The sequence below is a fragment of the Sebastes fasciatus genome, chromosome 6, assembly GCF_043250625.1.
Source record: "Sebastes fasciatus isolate fSebFas1 chromosome 6, fSebFas1.pri, whole genome shotgun sequence".
NCBI classification, from domain to species: domain Eukaryota; kingdom Metazoa; phylum Chordata; class Actinopteri; order Perciformes; family Sebastidae; genus Sebastes; species Sebastes fasciatus.
In genome coordinates, this window is record NC_133800.1 from 14,541,242 (window position 1) to 14,559,343 (window position 18,102).

At 40.4% G+C, this 18,102-nt stretch overlaps 1 protein-coding gene across 5 annotated transcripts in view; it reads left to right on the forward strand.

Moving 5' to 3' along the window:
• Positions 1-9,813: 9,813 nt before the first annotated feature.
• Positions 9,814-18,102, forward strand: part of pdlim5a (PDZ and LIM domain 5a) — a 74,405-nt gene continuing 66,116 nt past the window's right edge. For 2 of the 5 annotated variants that reach the window (XM_074637820.1, XM_074637821.1), the window contains exons 1-2: positions 9,814-10,028; positions 10,448-10,715. In XM_074637820.1, the coding sequence (XP_074493921.1) occupies positions 10,617-10,715 (99 nt within the window). In that variant the 5' untranslated portion in view covers positions 9,814-10,028; positions 10,448-10,616. The remainder of the gene's footprint in view (positions 10,029-10,447; positions 10,716-18,102) is intronic. The other 3 variants (XM_074637817.1, XM_074637818.1, XM_074637822.1) reach the window with 2 other exon arrangements.

Genomic DNA, 18,102 nt, shown 5'->3' on the forward strand with positions numbered 1-18,102 from the left:
GCAGCTTTTTTCTTTATTCATTTCAATAACATTTCAAACAGTGAAGACATTTTTAGATTTAGGAAGTAAAAGAAAAGAGCAAAATGTCACATTAACTCAGACTTATGTAGTAAGATAATAGTGTGTGTTCCTCATTAGAGGCACCTGTCACCCCAAACATTCAGACAACTGAATTTGACATTGTGCAGAAGTTGGAAGATGTTTTCATACAGTATCTTACATGTATAGTATTACTTATTTGGATCAGAGTTTGAAAATGTTCTAATATAATGTAGCATATGAAAAATCTAGCTGATAAATCACAGCTGATGTTTAAGAGACTGACGATCGACTATAAGATGATGGACGAAAAGGCTGCCATCCAAACAAACAACATGTTCATCTCAGTGCTTTTCTGTCCTCACACCAACAACTTTATGACAGACTAGATGTGCATGACTGTATGTGTGTCTGTGTCTAAGAGAGAGATTACATCACCATGCAGGGAAGCAGAAGCATGTGCAGTGAAACCAAGGCTGCTCCCAACTGAAACTGGAGATCCATAATAACCAGTTAACTAGCAGAACTGGCCTCTTGTCACCTGGCAGGACACTGCTCTGCCTTTATGTGGACGGATGCGGGCCACTTTTATTACTACAAGCCCATAATGCCAGTGTGCAGAGTGGTGTTGTATTTGACCGACCCGCCCATGCATGCATACGAGCACACTCTCCGGTCTGAGGTTTAATATGTAGGCTACCACACAGTAGATCTGGAATATCCTGCTGGGGATATTTATAAATGACTTAGGCCTAAAAGAGATTTTGCATAGTGTAAGATTACATTTAAAAATCATGTGCCTCTGTGTCTTCCGGTGCTCCTAATAGCATCTGCAAGATTTCACAGACCGGAGGAAAACAACCAATCAGGGCCGAGCTGGAGTCTGCCGACTCTGAGCAGCTGTCAATCACTCGCAAACTCTGATCAAACGGTCAAACTAGGCAGCGCTGATCAAATATGAATCAATATTCTGTTACTGTAATGCCTATTTCTCGCCTCAAATGTTTTCAGAAACATCTTGTAGTGTACTGTTTTGCTGTAAAATGAGAAAGTTTGTGACCCGGGAGCCTGAAAACAGAGCCATGATGAGCTGTAGAAGTCTTGTTATCCACTTCATTACCATCTTTTAAGTCCCTTCTAAAAACTTTCTTTTATAGGAAAGCGTTTTTGAGTGATTGATATGATGCTGGCTTTTATCATCCCTCTCTTGCCATTTTATTCTGTTTTCTAAATTGTATTTAACCCCTAGATGTTTCTTGATTGTATGATTGTTGTTGTTGATTGTATTTTATTCTTTGCTGATTTATATATTTTTTTGTTTTTTTCTGAAAAGTACTTTGTAACCTTGTTTAGAAAAGTGCTATATAAATAAAGTTTATTATTTTATATTATTATAGTCTTTCAGAGCACTTGAATTACAATATGCTGGTTATTATGGCAAGGTTATTATGGAATTTATTCCCAATGATGCCAAAAACATTCTGCCTACTGCCACTTTAACACGGTCACACTGCAGCTGTGTAATAACTTCTGTTGTAATAAGTGCGTTTACACGCAAATAGACGTTTGCAATCAGGAGAACATGTTGAACCCACTCTCTCACGTTGAGTGCGTAATTGCGTGATGACGTAGCTCCATTACTGACGGACCTATCACACAAAGAGCTCAATAAGTGGCCGCGGAAGTCTAATAAACTGTAAATTGTCCCAGGACACCGGAGAGGACAGACAGGCTAGTACAGAGACACTGCTCGTCGACACGGTGAGTAAACACCTGCTAACCCCATGGTGAATGTTTGTTCTTCCTTCTGTAGTATGTTTTGGTTACATTCAGAGGTTACCTGCTGTCTTTTCAAGGGTGCTTTAACACTTTTATCACACAATTCAATGATGAAGTCCAACGCTGTGTAATTATTGTAGGTATGCTGGGCTATATGTCACTAATGTGGTGGGACTCTAGTTGGTTTGTAAATGTCAGTGAAAAAAATAAATCATAGGTTGCAAGAGATGTGATTTTTCTACAATTATTTTTGGATTTCAAGTGTCAATCGCTGTCATGTAGTTCCCAATGGTGTCATATGTTATAGCCTGTATAGGTGTATTTGTTAAAACTGTTGTAACAATATAAAAAGTAAATCTTACGCATCATTAATGGTTAGCCTATCATTGCAAGTCAAATTAAAGATGAATGACATTAAGGCAGATGGAGAGAGAAGATAATGTGAAAATGAGGTTATACCTTGAGTGGAATAAAGAGTAAATAGTGGAAGATGTAGGTTATACTGTATATCCATATAGAGAGAAAGAGGGAGAGGTGTAGGGAGAGTGATGTGGGGGGCGGGGTATAGTATTGATGTTTGGTCCTGCTTTAGTCTGTGCTGCTGAATGGAGCAGATGCTTTGATCTCCCCCTGAGACCCTGCTCATACTAAAGCTCTGCCTCTGGTCACTGATATATGGGCAGCAGTTGCAAGTACACACACACACACACACACACACACACACCCTACAGCACTTGATTATACATAGGTTGAGGTTCGGTTTAAGTGTGATTCATTTGCCTTTCATCAATTCATCAGCATCACTTTCTTCTCCCCATCATCCTGTGATCTTAGTTGCCCTACTTCACCTTCTTCTCTTTATATCCTGTGTTTATGTCAGATACTGCAGTCAACACACAACAACTACTAATCCATGCATAATTCAGTATCCACTAAAGCCAGTATCATGACACTGAGGCTGATGTAATGAATGAGGCACATCTATTATGAAAAAAATTATGACAAAGTGTCAAGTCGGAAGACTGTCAGCAATATCACACACACACAAAAAAATAAAATGTGTAGCTTGCTGTTTTGTATGATACTAGATGTGGGCCAATAGACGTCAATAATACCGCAACTGTGGAAAGCTAATGCCAATACTGCCAAAACCAGAGAGCAAAATACTCTTCCAAAGGTTTAATAATTCATTTTTTTGTTTTCCAAGATGTTCCTGGAGCTGGCTCACAGCTGCGCGCAATTTGTTTTAATTTTTCCAGCTGCAAGTAGCTGCTCCATTTCCGTAATGCATTGTACTGTGGGGAAAATAAGTGTCCATCAACACTGCACTGAAAACCTTAGCAACCGTACCATCTTTGAGTAACTTTAAGCATGTTTGTCATTCTTTCAGTGTCAACTAGGGCTGAAGCGTCCCTCCTGTCGGGCTGCTGGCAGCGCCGGCTGCCAAAAAATCAGTCACACTTAACGGCAGCAGAGGAGGTCGTCCCAGCGTCTGGTTCAAAAGTAGTTTAGCCAAAATCACTAGTAGTCACACCGGAGCTGAGAGCGTCAAAACAGAGAGCAGAAATGAGTCAAGTGACGTAATAGATAATCAATCAAGCATAGGATAGAACTCTATTGTCATTAGGAGTGCAAATGTCGCTTATATTCTCGATTAATTGATTAGTTGTTTGGTCTATAAAATGTTGAAAAATGTCAATCAGTGTTTCCCAAAGCCCAAGATGACGTCCTCAAATGTCTTGTTTTGTCCACAACTCAAACGTATTCAGTTTCCTGTCATAGAGGAGTAAAGAAACCAGCAAATATTCACATTTAAAAAGCTGGAATCAGAGAAATTTGACTTTTTATTCTCAGAAAACTACTCAAACCGATTAATCAATTATCAAAATAGTTGGCGATTAATTTAATAATTGACAACTAATCGATTAATCATTGCAGCTCTAATTGTCATTATAAGCATAACAAAATTGCGGTTGCATCAACCTTGAGTGGTGTATTGTATTAAAAGACTTCACACATATTTTCAAGGAATAAATAAAGCATGAATGAGATAAAGGATTAGAGTGGAGTCTGTAAGCCGATTGATGACTCCAGTCATTGACTTTTAGGGGGCAGCCCTAATGTCAACACACTACTAAGTAGAGATAGGTGGATACAAGTTGTACTGCAGTGTTGGATAGGGAAAAACATTTCTATAAAGACCTGCCAGTGTTCCCAGACATTGTAGTTTCCACCACCCACAGTTTCATGGTATTTGATTAAACAACACACTGATTATTTTTGCTCATCTCACTGCCTTACCAGTTATGGTGTGATCAATGTAGAGTTTGTCAACAGTCTGGTATGAAGGGAAAATTCTTCCTCTGGGGAGCATGAATGTGCTCATTAGATTTGGAAATGTGTGCCTGAGAGTGGTGCTACATAGTAGGAAAGGTCAGTAACTTTGAGTGTTTATCCAAATCCAAATCGGAGATGGAAGGAACGATTAAGAGCAGCTGATCTTAAGTGGTGGATTGTCTCTGTATGTCTCAGAGGCAACATTACACTTGGCTTTTAAAATGCCTCTCTTTGATTGACCCAGACTTGACTCACACATTAAGCAATAGTGTGTGTGTTCATGTCTCTGTGCGGCTGAAGCCAGATTTCTCTCAGTTTATCTCTCTTAGGGACGGACAATCGTTTGTTCTGAGCTGTCTGTCTCCCAGTGTGTTTGTCTGTCTGTCTGGTTGGCTGGTAGGCAGGGAGGAATATTTTCCACTGTGAAGGCGAGCGGTTATAAACAGTGAGTGAGCTCAGAGAGGAGTTAAAGAAGTTAAAGCTTATTTGTGTTAACATGTTATTATCGCGTTAACTTTGACGGCTATTAAATATACTTATCTACTACCATTAGGCAAGGCAAGTTTTGTGTATCACCTTCCAGCAACAAGGCAATACAAAGTGCTTTACATAACACATCAAAATGACAAGATGCAAAAGAAACACATTATAAATGGACATTTAAATACAATTAAAAACATTACAAATTAAAAATCCAAGAGATAGAAAATAAAAACAAGCTAAATAGATTAAGACAGGTATATAATACAAGAATAAAACATACAGCGCAGTGTAAGAAATTATTTAATTACTGGTTTGGCAGTAAATTAAATTAAATCCCTGGACAGGAAGCATTTTTTCCGACGGCATTAGCTAAATCCTTGGGAAAGAAAAGGCTCCTGCCCTAACCCTACCCCTAACTGTGCAGTATTTACAGAGATGGGATGTGGGATTAGTTAGGCTTATATCAGTCTGGAGGGGTCAGACTGATTAGACGGCTGGCAGACAAATACTCTCCCCAGCATAAACAACCTTACACATGTTTGTCTGTCTACCTGCAGATACATGTGTATACCTGGGAGTGAAAGTAATGTTTGTGTACAGAATAATTTGCGTGATTATGGAGTTATTTAGTTTTTCTGTGATTTGTGTTTTCTCTCTCACTGTAGGTTATTTATATCCGGCACGCTGCCCATTTCCTCCATCAGTCTAACTGAGGGAAACAAAAAAATACCTTAAATTATTCCAGTTGCTAAACAAAAATGCCTTCCCAAGGTCTTTTGAAATCAGTTATTTATATCAGCGTACCTTTGCATTGTTACGATTTTGCAACACAAAATCAACCTTCTTATAACATAAAATAACTTATACTTTTTAGCACATTTTAGTGCATTTTAATCTACACTAAACAAGATTGTTTACAGAATAATCAAACCCTTTTTCGGCATACAGTTAGGCACAGACACATCTTGGAGTTGACCATTATATTTGTAGTGTATTTAGGATTCATATTTTGATAAATTTGACTGACAGGATTTTAAACAAATTTAGAATTAATGCTATTCAGACGCCAGCTGTTGTCTTCAGTTTTGACCTGAACATGATTTAAACACAAGAGAGATTGATCGTATGCTGTGACCCTCCTGTGTGTGTGTGTGTGTGTGTGTGTGTGTGTGGGCAGCTGGCAGAGTAGGGGGTGTGTCCCCCTCCTTTTATTCACGTGGATGATGCATTAAATGTCATTTAGAGGGGCAGATTATCATACCATTAAGAGGCGGGTCTTGTCTCTCTGTGCATGTGTGTGTGTGTATGTGTTTGTGAGCATGTGTGTGTGTGTGGCTGGGGGCTAAGCTGCGATCATTAGGCATGTGGAGAGGTGAGCATATGGGGACTGGAATAGACCATTTGACAGAACAAAGGGCTGGCGGGGTGTCTGAGGTTTCGAGCTGTAGCACACTCTCTATTGTTAGTGTTTGATATCATTATCATGTGGCCCACAAATCTCCTTTGTTCTCTCTGTTGCAGTTTTTGGCCATTGGCCATTTTTGACACTACAAGCAATTGATCAAATGTTTTAATACAGTGCAATAGACAGGAGGGCCCATATTTTAGAAATTATATCTTCATGGGACTCAAAACCAGTACTCTTGTCACATGGGAATGGGACATTGAAACGTGACCTAACTGCAGTTTACAGTTATTTATTATTTTTAGTTGTTCCTTGGAATAATGTTTCATTTGTGTCCTTATCCAGTGGACAATGTATCCAAACTCTGTCTTGACACGGTCTTCTCATCTTTCACACTCTCTGAAATACACCATATACACACACATTTCTTTGTGTGCAGTTCTCTTAATATATATATACGTGATCCTGTGAGAAAGCATCATCTGTAGTACACAGGGTTTACACCCGTAAACATTTAGTTTAAAATGGATTTAAACAGGTCAAGATAGTGCTAAATCCTCAGCGCAAGTCCTTATGTTGACTGTAAAGCAGCTGAATGTTACCCGAGTACAGGGGTTTGTCTGTGGAGACAATCTGTGCATATTGTGGTGCACTGTTGCTTTTCTAGCTTCGTATCTGGAGGTTGGAGTCGTGAATGACTTTTGAGCAGCCAGTGTCTGGTTCCTTTAACTCTAATCGTTTCCCAACGTAACCGGTATTTTAGTTGCAAAACAACTTTTCAATCTCTATCTATCTCTCTGTGCCTCCACAACTGAGGGGTGTACCATGAAGCAAGTTTGACATAGCCAGGCTTTCTTTGCCTTAACTGGTTCGACAAATCCTAAATCCCCAGTCAGAGATGGCGGGTATACACGACGGAGGTTATCAGCTGTCTCTGTTAACGAAGGATTTCTTCTGCAGGCTCTGTGCCCGTTCTCATAAAAGGAGGCGTTTGGCACCTCATTTGACCCTTCTAACGCAAAAAAATGGATCGATTGCGTGCCATCTACTTCCGCCTTTGAAGAATATGACAAAATTGTTGCAAAAAAGCATCACTGTTGTTGCAAATAAGGCAAAAGAGAAAATGCTGGCAGAAAAGTACTAGTTGTAGTTTATTTCTAACGCGACACCTGCACATTCTAGGGTGCTTAAACTTTAAACTTGATGCAGCATATTTAAACGTTATACATTTTGGTCTGACACTGTCCCATAATGAAGGAAACGTGGAAATTCCTTCAGTTTTAGGCCAAATAGAAGTGAAATTTATTTTATTGATTGAATATTATCTGTGGTAAGTGCTCTATTAGCTGCAATACCAGTAGTGTCAGAAGACTAGAAAAGCACTATATAAATGCAAGTCCATATACCATTTACCATTAAAAGAGAGCCAACCTTCGTGACACTGAAAACTGGCTTTAGGCTCAACATACCTCGCTAACCCACAAATCTCGCTTTGTGGTACACCCCTCTGATTTCCTGTTGTTCTCTGTTTGCCTTGGATACCCCTGATCGTAGTCATACAGTGTTAAATGTGGGACCGAAAGGAAATAAAAGGAATGTTATGGTAACTGTTGTTGTGGCTAACCAGAAGTATGTTTTTAATTAATCTAACAGCAGAGACGGCTGGTATTAACCTGGTTTACTACAGTGGCAGGCAGGTCTGAGAAAGGTTAGGTCCCATGGTGTTCACCATCGCATCAAACAAGGCTAACCACTCATTATCCATGTCATCTCCACCTATAAAGATGTGGTTAGTCTTTTTTTTACAACAGGCATGAGCAACCATCCGTGCTATCGCTTTGAATAAACACTGTGTGCCTTTTGTAATTACATTGGCTGTAAAAGTTAAGTTGACCCCATTGAGACCCCCTCAGCTCTGCAGCGGAAACGGGGTTAATGAATCTACCGTCTCTGCTCCTCCCACGGTCTAACTCTGCTGTTGTTACACCGGGCTGTGCTGGAGAAGTGTGCTCTGTCTGTGTGGGAACCTCCATTAGCAGGTTAATGAAGAGCATCCTGTGTTTATGTGTGTGACTCTGTGTGATTAATCTTCTCATACTGTGTATCCATCATGATGTTGTCTTTATCAAAAGTGTTAGAGGCAGGTTAACCTGCTTCCTCTCCCTCTTGTCTCTCCATTATAGGTCTTTGTGCAATTTATTCTCTCTATCTCTCTTTTTATCTATCTTGAAGATCGTTCAGCCACCTCACCCCCCGTTCAGCTCATGTTCTTTCTCAAGCTCTCCATCTCCTCTTTGATATTTGTGGTAAACGTATTTTGACTGTGAACTCATCCGACTGCTATAACCAGCAGTGAACACAGTGCAGAGCTGACTTGGCAAGATATGTGTGTGTGTGTGTGTGTGTGTGTGTGTGTGTGGTCAGGGCCAAGAAAGTAATGGGATGATGTTTAATTGAGCCACTACTATATCAGTCTAAATACAAAGTCAATATTGATCTGTCTCGGCTAGAAAAGGGGGAATGGACTGAGGCCAGATAGAAGTGCAGAAGAGCTGCCAGCTGCCTGGACATAAAGAATGAGGAAACGGATAAACAAGATGGACATGATGGTGCTGCACTTAGGCACTAGGTTGCTTATGCTTGGCACATTTTTTAAAGGGGGAGAGGTAGAGATAGATTATAATTCTTAGTCTTTAACGCACTTACTTTTTAAATTATGTACATATCATCTGTCACTGTAAATCCTACATGCTGTACATACAGTATATAGACATGTATACATGTGCATACTGTACATAATATTCCAGTCCATGTATATCCATTCAGTATTTATTTATTTGCACTATTTGTATTGCTTACACTTCAAAAACACTTGACTTGTGTATAGAGATTTTATTTTATTGTTGGTCATTGGTGCATTATATAAGTATTTATAAAATATATATATACACCTATTTTTCCACTACTTGTGTAAATAACAGCCCTGTCTATTCCTCACCTTTTTGGTCCAGCTTTGTTATCCATAGCTTAGAGAGATGCATAAAACCGGAGTCAAATTCCTGTATGTACTTGGCGGATAAAAATGATTATGATTCTGAACTAAAGCTGGTTAGTTTAGGACAAATGAACTATGGGATAGAAAGCAGCATTTAAAAATTAGATGACGGAGTCTATTTAATTGTACATTAAAAAGAGACAAGTGACATCAACTGATGAAGAATCTCATTCTTGCTTTGATTTTCCAAAAATGCTTGTCTGAGAGTCTTGTTGTTGGGAGATCAGTGCAGCAGAAGTGAAACAGCCATATTACAGGAGTTGAACAAGTTGATCCGGAGCTTGTATCGAATCACCATCACCCCAATGTGTCATTTAAAGGTTACCTTTGAGAGGCATTTTAATCAAAGCCTTTGGGATGTGTCCCCGGGTCATGATCTGGTTACGGCTGGTTCCACCTTAAACGAAGCAGCCTGCAGCACTGAGTCAATGTTCCCAAAATATCCGGATGAAAGATAAACTGTCCCCTCTCCTCTTTGCCCCCCCCGTCTCCCTCCCCTTGTGATTTTCTCTGTGTGCACTGCTCCCACACTCTTTTCCTTAATCCCCCCCTTTTCTTCTCCCCCCTCATGTTGTGTCGTCTCCTCCCATCCCCTAATCTCCCCCTTCATATCATCTCCCTCATTTCTCCTCCTCTTCACTCACTCCACCCATGGGCGATTCCCCTCCTCTTTCTCCTCCCTCTCTCCTTCCAACCCTAACCTCTACCCGTTCTTCCTCTCGCCTCCCTCTTCCTCTTCTCTCCCCTCCTCCACCTCTCCCCTCCCCTCTGTCATTAGCTGGTATATAAGAGCGTTGCATCCCTCTCTACTTCTCTCACACACATACAGTGTGTTTGCTGGGAAGGGGATAGCCGAGGGGAAACTAGGGATTACATTGTCTACCTGCCTGTGAAGGAATTATTTTCCTCTCTGGAATTTCCATTAAAGAGGTACAGCCTTACCGTTAACAATATAATGGCACTAAATAGTTCTGTAATTATATTAATGATAGCTGTTTAATTGTCCTCTGGTGAGGGTTTCCTGGGGGGTATTGTGAGTCATTTTATGCTACTGAACTGCTGCAGCATACTCTAGTATTGTTTGCATGTGTATGTGTTTATATTTTCACCTGTTTATGAGTGTGCAGCGCGTTGCATAATGGAATCAGTTTTTGTGTGTATTTAGTGAAAGTGGCTGTAACTGAAGTGTTTGTTTTAATGATATATGTGTTTTTCACTTGTGCTTCTCGTATCCTCCCTTTGCATTATCCTCTTGACCTCTCGTCAACCATCACTAAATATCTCTCATCACCTCCCTTGTCTTAAATAACCATACAAAAACAAATCTTTTCCTTCATATCCTCCCTCAGATCTCGGAACAACATCCTAAAGGGAGCCGTAGCCAAATTCTTACCTATCATCGAAACCCAGTGACATCACTATTATCACTTGATCTGCAGCATATTTTCCCGCCGTCAACATCATCACTTGTCAGTAACATCAACGGCGAAAAAAGTTTTGACATCATCCGAGGAGACCATGAGCAGCAACTACAGCGTCACTCTCTTGGGCCCAGCCCCCTGGGGCTTCAGGCTGCAGGGAGGGAAGGACTTCAACATGCCCCTCACCATCTCCAGGGTAAGACTAAAACACACACACACATGATGAACACACTACCTACACACGATGAACACACTACCTACTATGCAATAAAAGCACATGTCCCTGTTTTATCTCCACACTCATTCATCCCAGCAATGCCACATGGCCTATAAGTGATTAGAAAGATGAAAACTGATTCCCATGCTTCCTTCCTTCCTTCCCCTCTCTCTCGCTCTCTCCATCTCCATCCTTTCACAACCTCGCCCCCACCACATTTGTGATATAGCTCAGCTGAATCATATGCCATCTGTCATGTATCGACCACAGAGGAAACCTTTTTTCGCTCTCGATTGCATTGAGTGTCTGAAAGTGCCGCAATCAAAAGTTCTGGCGCACAAATCTTGGCTTCAGTCCCTCTGCTTGAACAAGTAACTTGATGGTCCCTTGGTTTCTATGCCTCTCAGTGTCTACTCCTAACTTCACCTCTTGTTGCCCTCCCAGTCTGCTGTTCATTCACACATTAAAGTTTGCACAAATATGTTTCCCTCATCACTTTAACTAAAGCATGATCCTGAAACTGATAATCCTCAGGCTTCTGTTCCGTTCTGCTTGGACGGTGCAGCTTCACAGGGAAGCATACATGCACTGCATCCACATATGTAGTGCATTCACATGCACACACACGCACACACACAAATCACTAGAGCTGGCAGTGTACAGACTTATGGCAACATGAAACTGATGATGAATGGCTTGCCAGGTCCTGTGCCAATCCCCCTTGGGGCCGCTTTGGGTTGCCATGTTTGTGTTATTACTTTGGATGTGATACTTTTCCCACAAACTGGAGCCATGTGGATTCTTACCACAGTTGTGTGTTTCTGTGTGTGTGTGTGTGTGTTTGTGTCTGGGAGTGCGTGCATGGACTCAAATTTATGGAAGACGCTGAATAACTGAGAGAATAAATGACAGACAGAAATAGAAAAAGAAAACAAGAAAAATAATGACACATCTGTCACATCTGAAATAACACATTTTGACCAAAAAATATTCTGCATTGCAAAAAAAATATTCTAAAGAGCTCATGTTGATAAAACAGATTAAAAAAAAGATGATAAATGGAAGTAAATGTTGATGTTGGTCAGTGAGGGTTTTCTTATTCCCAGAACAAGTTAGCAGTAGCTAAACTATAATTGTCTCAGCAGATCACTCTGACCTTTACTGCAGCATCACAGAATGACAGTTAAATGGTTTGAGGTTTCAAGATGTTGGCAGGAGTGTGAGTAAGTGCTGGTGCAGTTTTGGTGCTGTTAAAATAAATGTTTGCTAAGTCTGCCTCAAAGGACCAGTGTGTAATAATCAGGGGGTTCTATCGGCAGAAATGGAATATAATATTAATGAGTATGTTTTCTTTGGTGTATAATCACCTGAAAATAAGAATCGTCGTGTTTTTGTTACCTTAGAATGAGTTGTTTATATCTACATAGCGAGCGGGTCCTCTTCACGGAGTACGCCATGTTTCTACAGTAGCCCAGAACCGATAAGCCACTGTGTTGACCTTTCGTGCTTGGGCTGGAGTCAATAACGTTACTTGTTACTCCAGAGTTAACCCCCGTCACTCCACTCAGCTGCTAGGAAACAAGACAAATCTTGAGGAGCTGCAGCATTTATTTATGCACAAACTGCAACTTCCACTGTACATTCTCTTGATATTCTCAAAGCTAAACTAACTGTCTTCTGCCCCACTAGCTCAATTGTTCGCTCACACACATTTGCTGCCGCTCTCTCTCTTGCTTCACCACTCACTTCCCACGTACACACAAGCTCTACGCACTGACTCTGCTATTCTCTAAATGACCTACGCTACTTTTACAACAGCTCTAGAGAGGACCATTTGCGTTTCTACCGTAGTTCTTCTACACGTTTCGTACACGGGAGAGGTTGCAATCTGCAACTTCACCGCTAAATGCCACAATATGTTATACACAGTACCTTTTAAGACTGTAAAGTATACTGTAAGTGGATATTATGACTTGTGAGTATGCTTTTATACTTATAGGTAATTCCAAATTAGGGTCAGGTCACGTCTAAAAATTCCAGCTCCAGAGAGTGATTTTTTTTTTTTTTTTCAATAAATCAGTCAAAAAGTGAAACGTGAATAAAAAGAACAGTCTCCATTACTGGTTACATAATTGTGCATCAAAAGTTGCAAACAAAAACTTGAACTAACGAAACCAACATAAAATTCTGCACTCTGACCAATGACTGATTTACGTCCCAACTCACCATCTTGTTTTGAAAGTAAAAGCCTCAAAATGTCATGTGGTTGGGTCTTTGTGAAATTAAAGCCAATTGTATCAAAAACAATGTATTATGTGGCAGATTCTCTACGCTTTTTTTCAAGAGAAAATAATATTGCAAAACAGAACAGCAGTGCATCTGGTTTGGGGAGACTTTTGTTATTTAACTTTGGGTCTCTAAGAGGACAGAAATGTAGATTATTAGCAGAAGACAGGGAGAGGAGCATGTGACAGGATGTAAGGTGATATTGATTATGCAATGGGTGCGTGGGAATAAATCTACACATTGTATACAGAGACTAAGGGTAACTTGAGGGCTGATGACAGCCAGTCTACAGTATGTGACACAAACATATGATGTCACTCAACAGGTCATCTATCTAGATCCGCCTCTCTGCCCCCCTCATTCTTATCATACCTTCATCCCGTCGTCATACCTTCCTATTTGTTTCTCTCTCTCTCTCTCTGTGTGTATCTATGTGTTTATGTACCTCTGTATTTCATTAGATCTTATGTAAGATATGACTCACTCTTCACAAACAATATAGTTTTCTAAAAGAGTCAAACCAAACCCTAATCTTACCCAACCTATTAAATCCAATTCATGGTGATGAAGGGCAGCGCTTCTGAACGCTGATCACTGACACACACACACACACACACACACTGTGTGTTTCTGCTGTGTGTTACAGACACATTGCTCTCTGCCAGTCCAACCATAGAGTTGGTTCTAAGAAGGGGTTATTAGGGAACGCAGCCCTCCTGCCAAACCACACTTAGCCTAACAGCTGCTGTTGCTAAGCTCTATACGTGTATGGATATACTGTGTGTTTCGTTGACGGCACAAGTCGTAGCCACGGTATTATCACGTATTGCATCATAGGGTCCGGTAGGTGTAACCACAACTGCATGTCCTGAGCTATCTGCCCAGTAACTGCTGGTTTTGCTCACCACTTCTTTACTTCTCTTTTTTACGGTGTAGAAAAACAGGCCAAGATTGACGGTGCTGCTTCTCAAAGTGCCAATGAAACGTTTCTTTACCACGGCAACCCAGTTTGACATAGTCCATATAAGGAGATATTTGGAGAAGAAAGGAAAAGATTTCAGCAAAAGCAGGCTGTGTGAGAGAGCGGGTTGCAAAGTTCTCCTCAAGTATATTGAGAGCCTGCATCACCTTGAACATAACCTGCATTAGTTTAGTAGGGTTTTCCATATAATTCCATATACAGTCATATTGCACATTGTAATGCACAGGTACTGTTCATCAAGAGTCTTGTTCAAAGACAAGTGGCTGATGATAGGCAGCTGTTATAGTTTAGTCACACGATTGTCTCTCTAGGCACCAGCCCACCTTAATACCTTTTAGTGAAGCAACCATTTAATGGATGTGCTGCTAAAAAGATTTTGTAGAACGTAGCCTGCAGAAGCACTCCCGCTAATCCTCATTAAAACCATTTATTATGAAATCCATTTACTTGTTTTACGGATGAAAGGATTTTCAAGAACAAGGTCCCTCATGTGTGGAGACAGAAAATAGCTGCCCTCTATTCCAAGTTAGATTTACAGCACGGTGGATCAATATTTAAACCTTTCCGAGGGCAGCCCACTTACAGGATCCACCGCTAAAATAATTTAGGGGAAGGCAGCCCAGGGGAGCAGGATGTGCATTAAGCGTCTGAAAATAGATGCATCATTTCCCAGGTCAGCTCCCCATGACCACACCCACTCATGAGACAAACCCCTGTTTTAAGAGCTCCTGGCTCTACGCTGAATATTGACCAGAGTGCATCTTGGGTATTTTAGAGACTCCAAAGTACAAACTGCAACATTATGCCAGGATAGGTAATTTAGATTGGTTGGGAATCCATTTACACTATCTCTCTTCTAATAAATATATGCCTAGTCCATAATAGTGCATCTGTATGAATCCTTCCTCTAGAGCAACGTTCCCAAACCTTTTTTCTGGGGACCCGCTTTTTAAAAATGAATAAAAAGACTTTATCTATAAATTGTGAGAGAAGTGAATTTGTGCATAAATGAATGTTTCGGACCAATTTTACTGTCATTCACTCATCACCTTATACTATCTTGAATAGGTAAACCAGCCTTTCCGAAAAGATATACGTTTGATAAATCACAACTTTGTTTTATGCATGTTATTTAAAACATATACACATGTTAAATATTTAATAAGTAAGGGTAAGGGATAATAAACAGCAGGCCGTCATTGCTAGATAAACCTCGACAGGGTGATTCAGGACCCCGACGTGCACGGCTGTTTACTTAATATAATATATAATAAAATAAAAATATAATAATTTGACACAAAAATGGTCCTCCAGAGTCCGACATCAGAATTGCGTCAATAGCAATGGCCTGTTATACATAGCAACGATCTGCTATAAAGAAATAACAGACCGTAGAACACTGTGATTGACAAATCAGAATTGAGTATTCAACAAAGTGTAATAAATGAGAACAAATTAATGCATTTAGGTGGAGTTAACAGGCCCTCATGTTTTTACCTCTCATCGGTAAAACAAACAGAATGTACGCTAACCTTTCATATTAGAGTAATTCATGTTATAAGCAGGCTACAATTATCAGAATAATACGAACATATGGCTCTAAGGTAGGCTGCAGATATAAATGTTAAATAAAAGACTATGAAAGAAATTCTGCAAATTTATTTGGCGACCCTAATAAAATCTCCTGTGACCCACCGGTGGGTCGCAACCCAGTCTTTGGGAATGACTGCTCTAGAGCTCTATAGAAATGTTTGTAAAGATTATAAACTGGGTTTGAAGACTTGTTAATCATACGAGATAAAGCTTGTGCTGTGACTACAGCGAGATGACTGGACAGCTAATCTATATTAAAACCTTTCCATGGAAGAATGCCGTTCCTGGAACGGCATCAGAGGTGACTGCCTCCTTTCTCCCCAGAGACGCTTCAACAGGCGACGATAACAAATGACCAACACAGAGATGGGTCTATTTTAAAGACTATTTAGTTCTATACATAGTCTCTGTCTTTTCTCTCTGCCTCCCTGCCGCTATTTCCTCCTCTTACACTCACTTTGCATCACTGTCCAGGTCTCAAACCTGCGATTCTGCGAACTTTGTGGCTTAACCTTTCATACCAGACCACCAGGGCCAGTTGACAGCTCCTCCGTATGACTTATAATAACTTCAATCTATCTTAATCAGACAAGTCCCATGCTTCCCTCTGAGTATCTATCTATCTTAGTGAAATACTCCCCGAGCCAGAATCAACAACTTATCATTTCCTCTCCCACAAATCAATCTGTCAGTGCTGATGTGTGTGTGTGTGTGTGTGTGTGTGTGCGTGTTGGTGCAGACTTGTTGTAGTTGGACAATGTAACAAACTGGACTTTCCTGTGTTCACAGCAGTGCGAGAATTAATCTTACTCCTCTTAACATTTGTGAGATCTGACGTTGCATTTTAAGATTTTGGCATTCAGTAATTGTAGCTTTTTTGCAGTGTCACTAATCTTTTATTATTACTAGTTATGTATAAGCATTTGTGAGGTTTGTTTGCATCATTATATCAGTGATGAGTTAAGAGAAAAGAGGAGGATTACTTTTTGAAAACATGCTCATACCTTCGTATTGTATGTTGACAGTTATCTGGTCCCACTGGTGACCTCACTGAGGCATTTCTGTCTTCACCGGTAATGGACTGACTAATCCATCGTAAAAAAAAGCCCTATCCGTGTCACACATGCCAATACAGGAACCATGCTGAGATGAAAATCACACCGTAAATACTCAGCAGTAGAAAACCTTTTACAGTTTTTCATACAGGGTCACGCTTGAAATATCTGACATTAGTTGAAGCTGCTTCAGTGATTGATGTTGGTGAACGAAGGACGAAGGATTTCATCAAGTCACTTTTCTATAGCGGTCATTTGAAGGACATGATAATAAAATATAAAGAAAGAATAATCGTGAAAAGATGCTGCTTTAGTGTAGCTGGAACGAACAGAATCATTTGTAGCCAGAAAACTTTTATAACCGTGGCAGACAAGCACAGCCAGGTCGTAACCTGCACTGCAGTGAGTTCACAATGAATACCCTATTGTTTAATGCAGCTATAATGTATTTTCCACTGTAGCAGCTGATCCGGCCGTGTCTCGTCTACCTTCCTCTCGGGATACCGGTCTCATGGCTAGTATCATGTTTATTCATAATAATATTGGTGCACTACAAAGACTGATACATATAAAACTTTAACGGCTGTGGGTTACGAGTTCAATAGAAGGAAACCAGCTGCAGCTATCCTCTTTCCTCTCTGGATTTTTGCTATTTGCTCTTAATGCTTTACTTGGACGTTTTTCAGTGGACTCTAGGCCCTGGAGTATTATACTATACTGGCAGAATAGAAGACAAAACTAGTGATGCTTCCATCCTGTTACTTTGCAGTGATTTGGTTCACTACTGGATCAATCTGGGAACTCATTGGCTATCAGTCTGACGACAGATAATGCTGCATTCACATGGAATCAGGCTGACGGGTCAGTCCGACAGTATGGAAGGACGACAAAACGAAACACACATGATGATACGTTGCTATGGTGATGGACTAAAATATGTTAAATAAAACTATTTCAAGTCTACTATATTATTTTATGTAATTATTCTAGTATTGCATGTAGCTGTAAAATGCAACTTTCTCTTAATATTCTATTGCAAACTTTCTCTGGTGTGAAGGAGCTGCGTTACCTCCCGTTCCTGTTGGACGGCAGTGCTGTCTACTGTTACCGTTGCCAGTATTCTCTGCCGGCCTCACCTAACTTTACCGCCCTGCTCTCGTCCACTAACATGACATCCAGTTTGCCGGTCTACCGTCTGATTCCATATGAATGTAGCATTAGCCTCTAGGGGCAAGGGGCTGTATTTCTGGGGTTCCGGTGTAGCCAGCGGGTATTTGGGCCAGGACTTCCTTTTGCATGCGCTGTTTATTATTATTTACAGTACTGGAGTTGGAGTTGAGAGACGACGTGCACAACCAGATTGTTTCACAAGTAGCCAGTTTACAAGCTAATGTTAAACCAATAAAAAGCAAAATCATTGCCAGACGATAGCTGGTGGGTTCTGAGATTA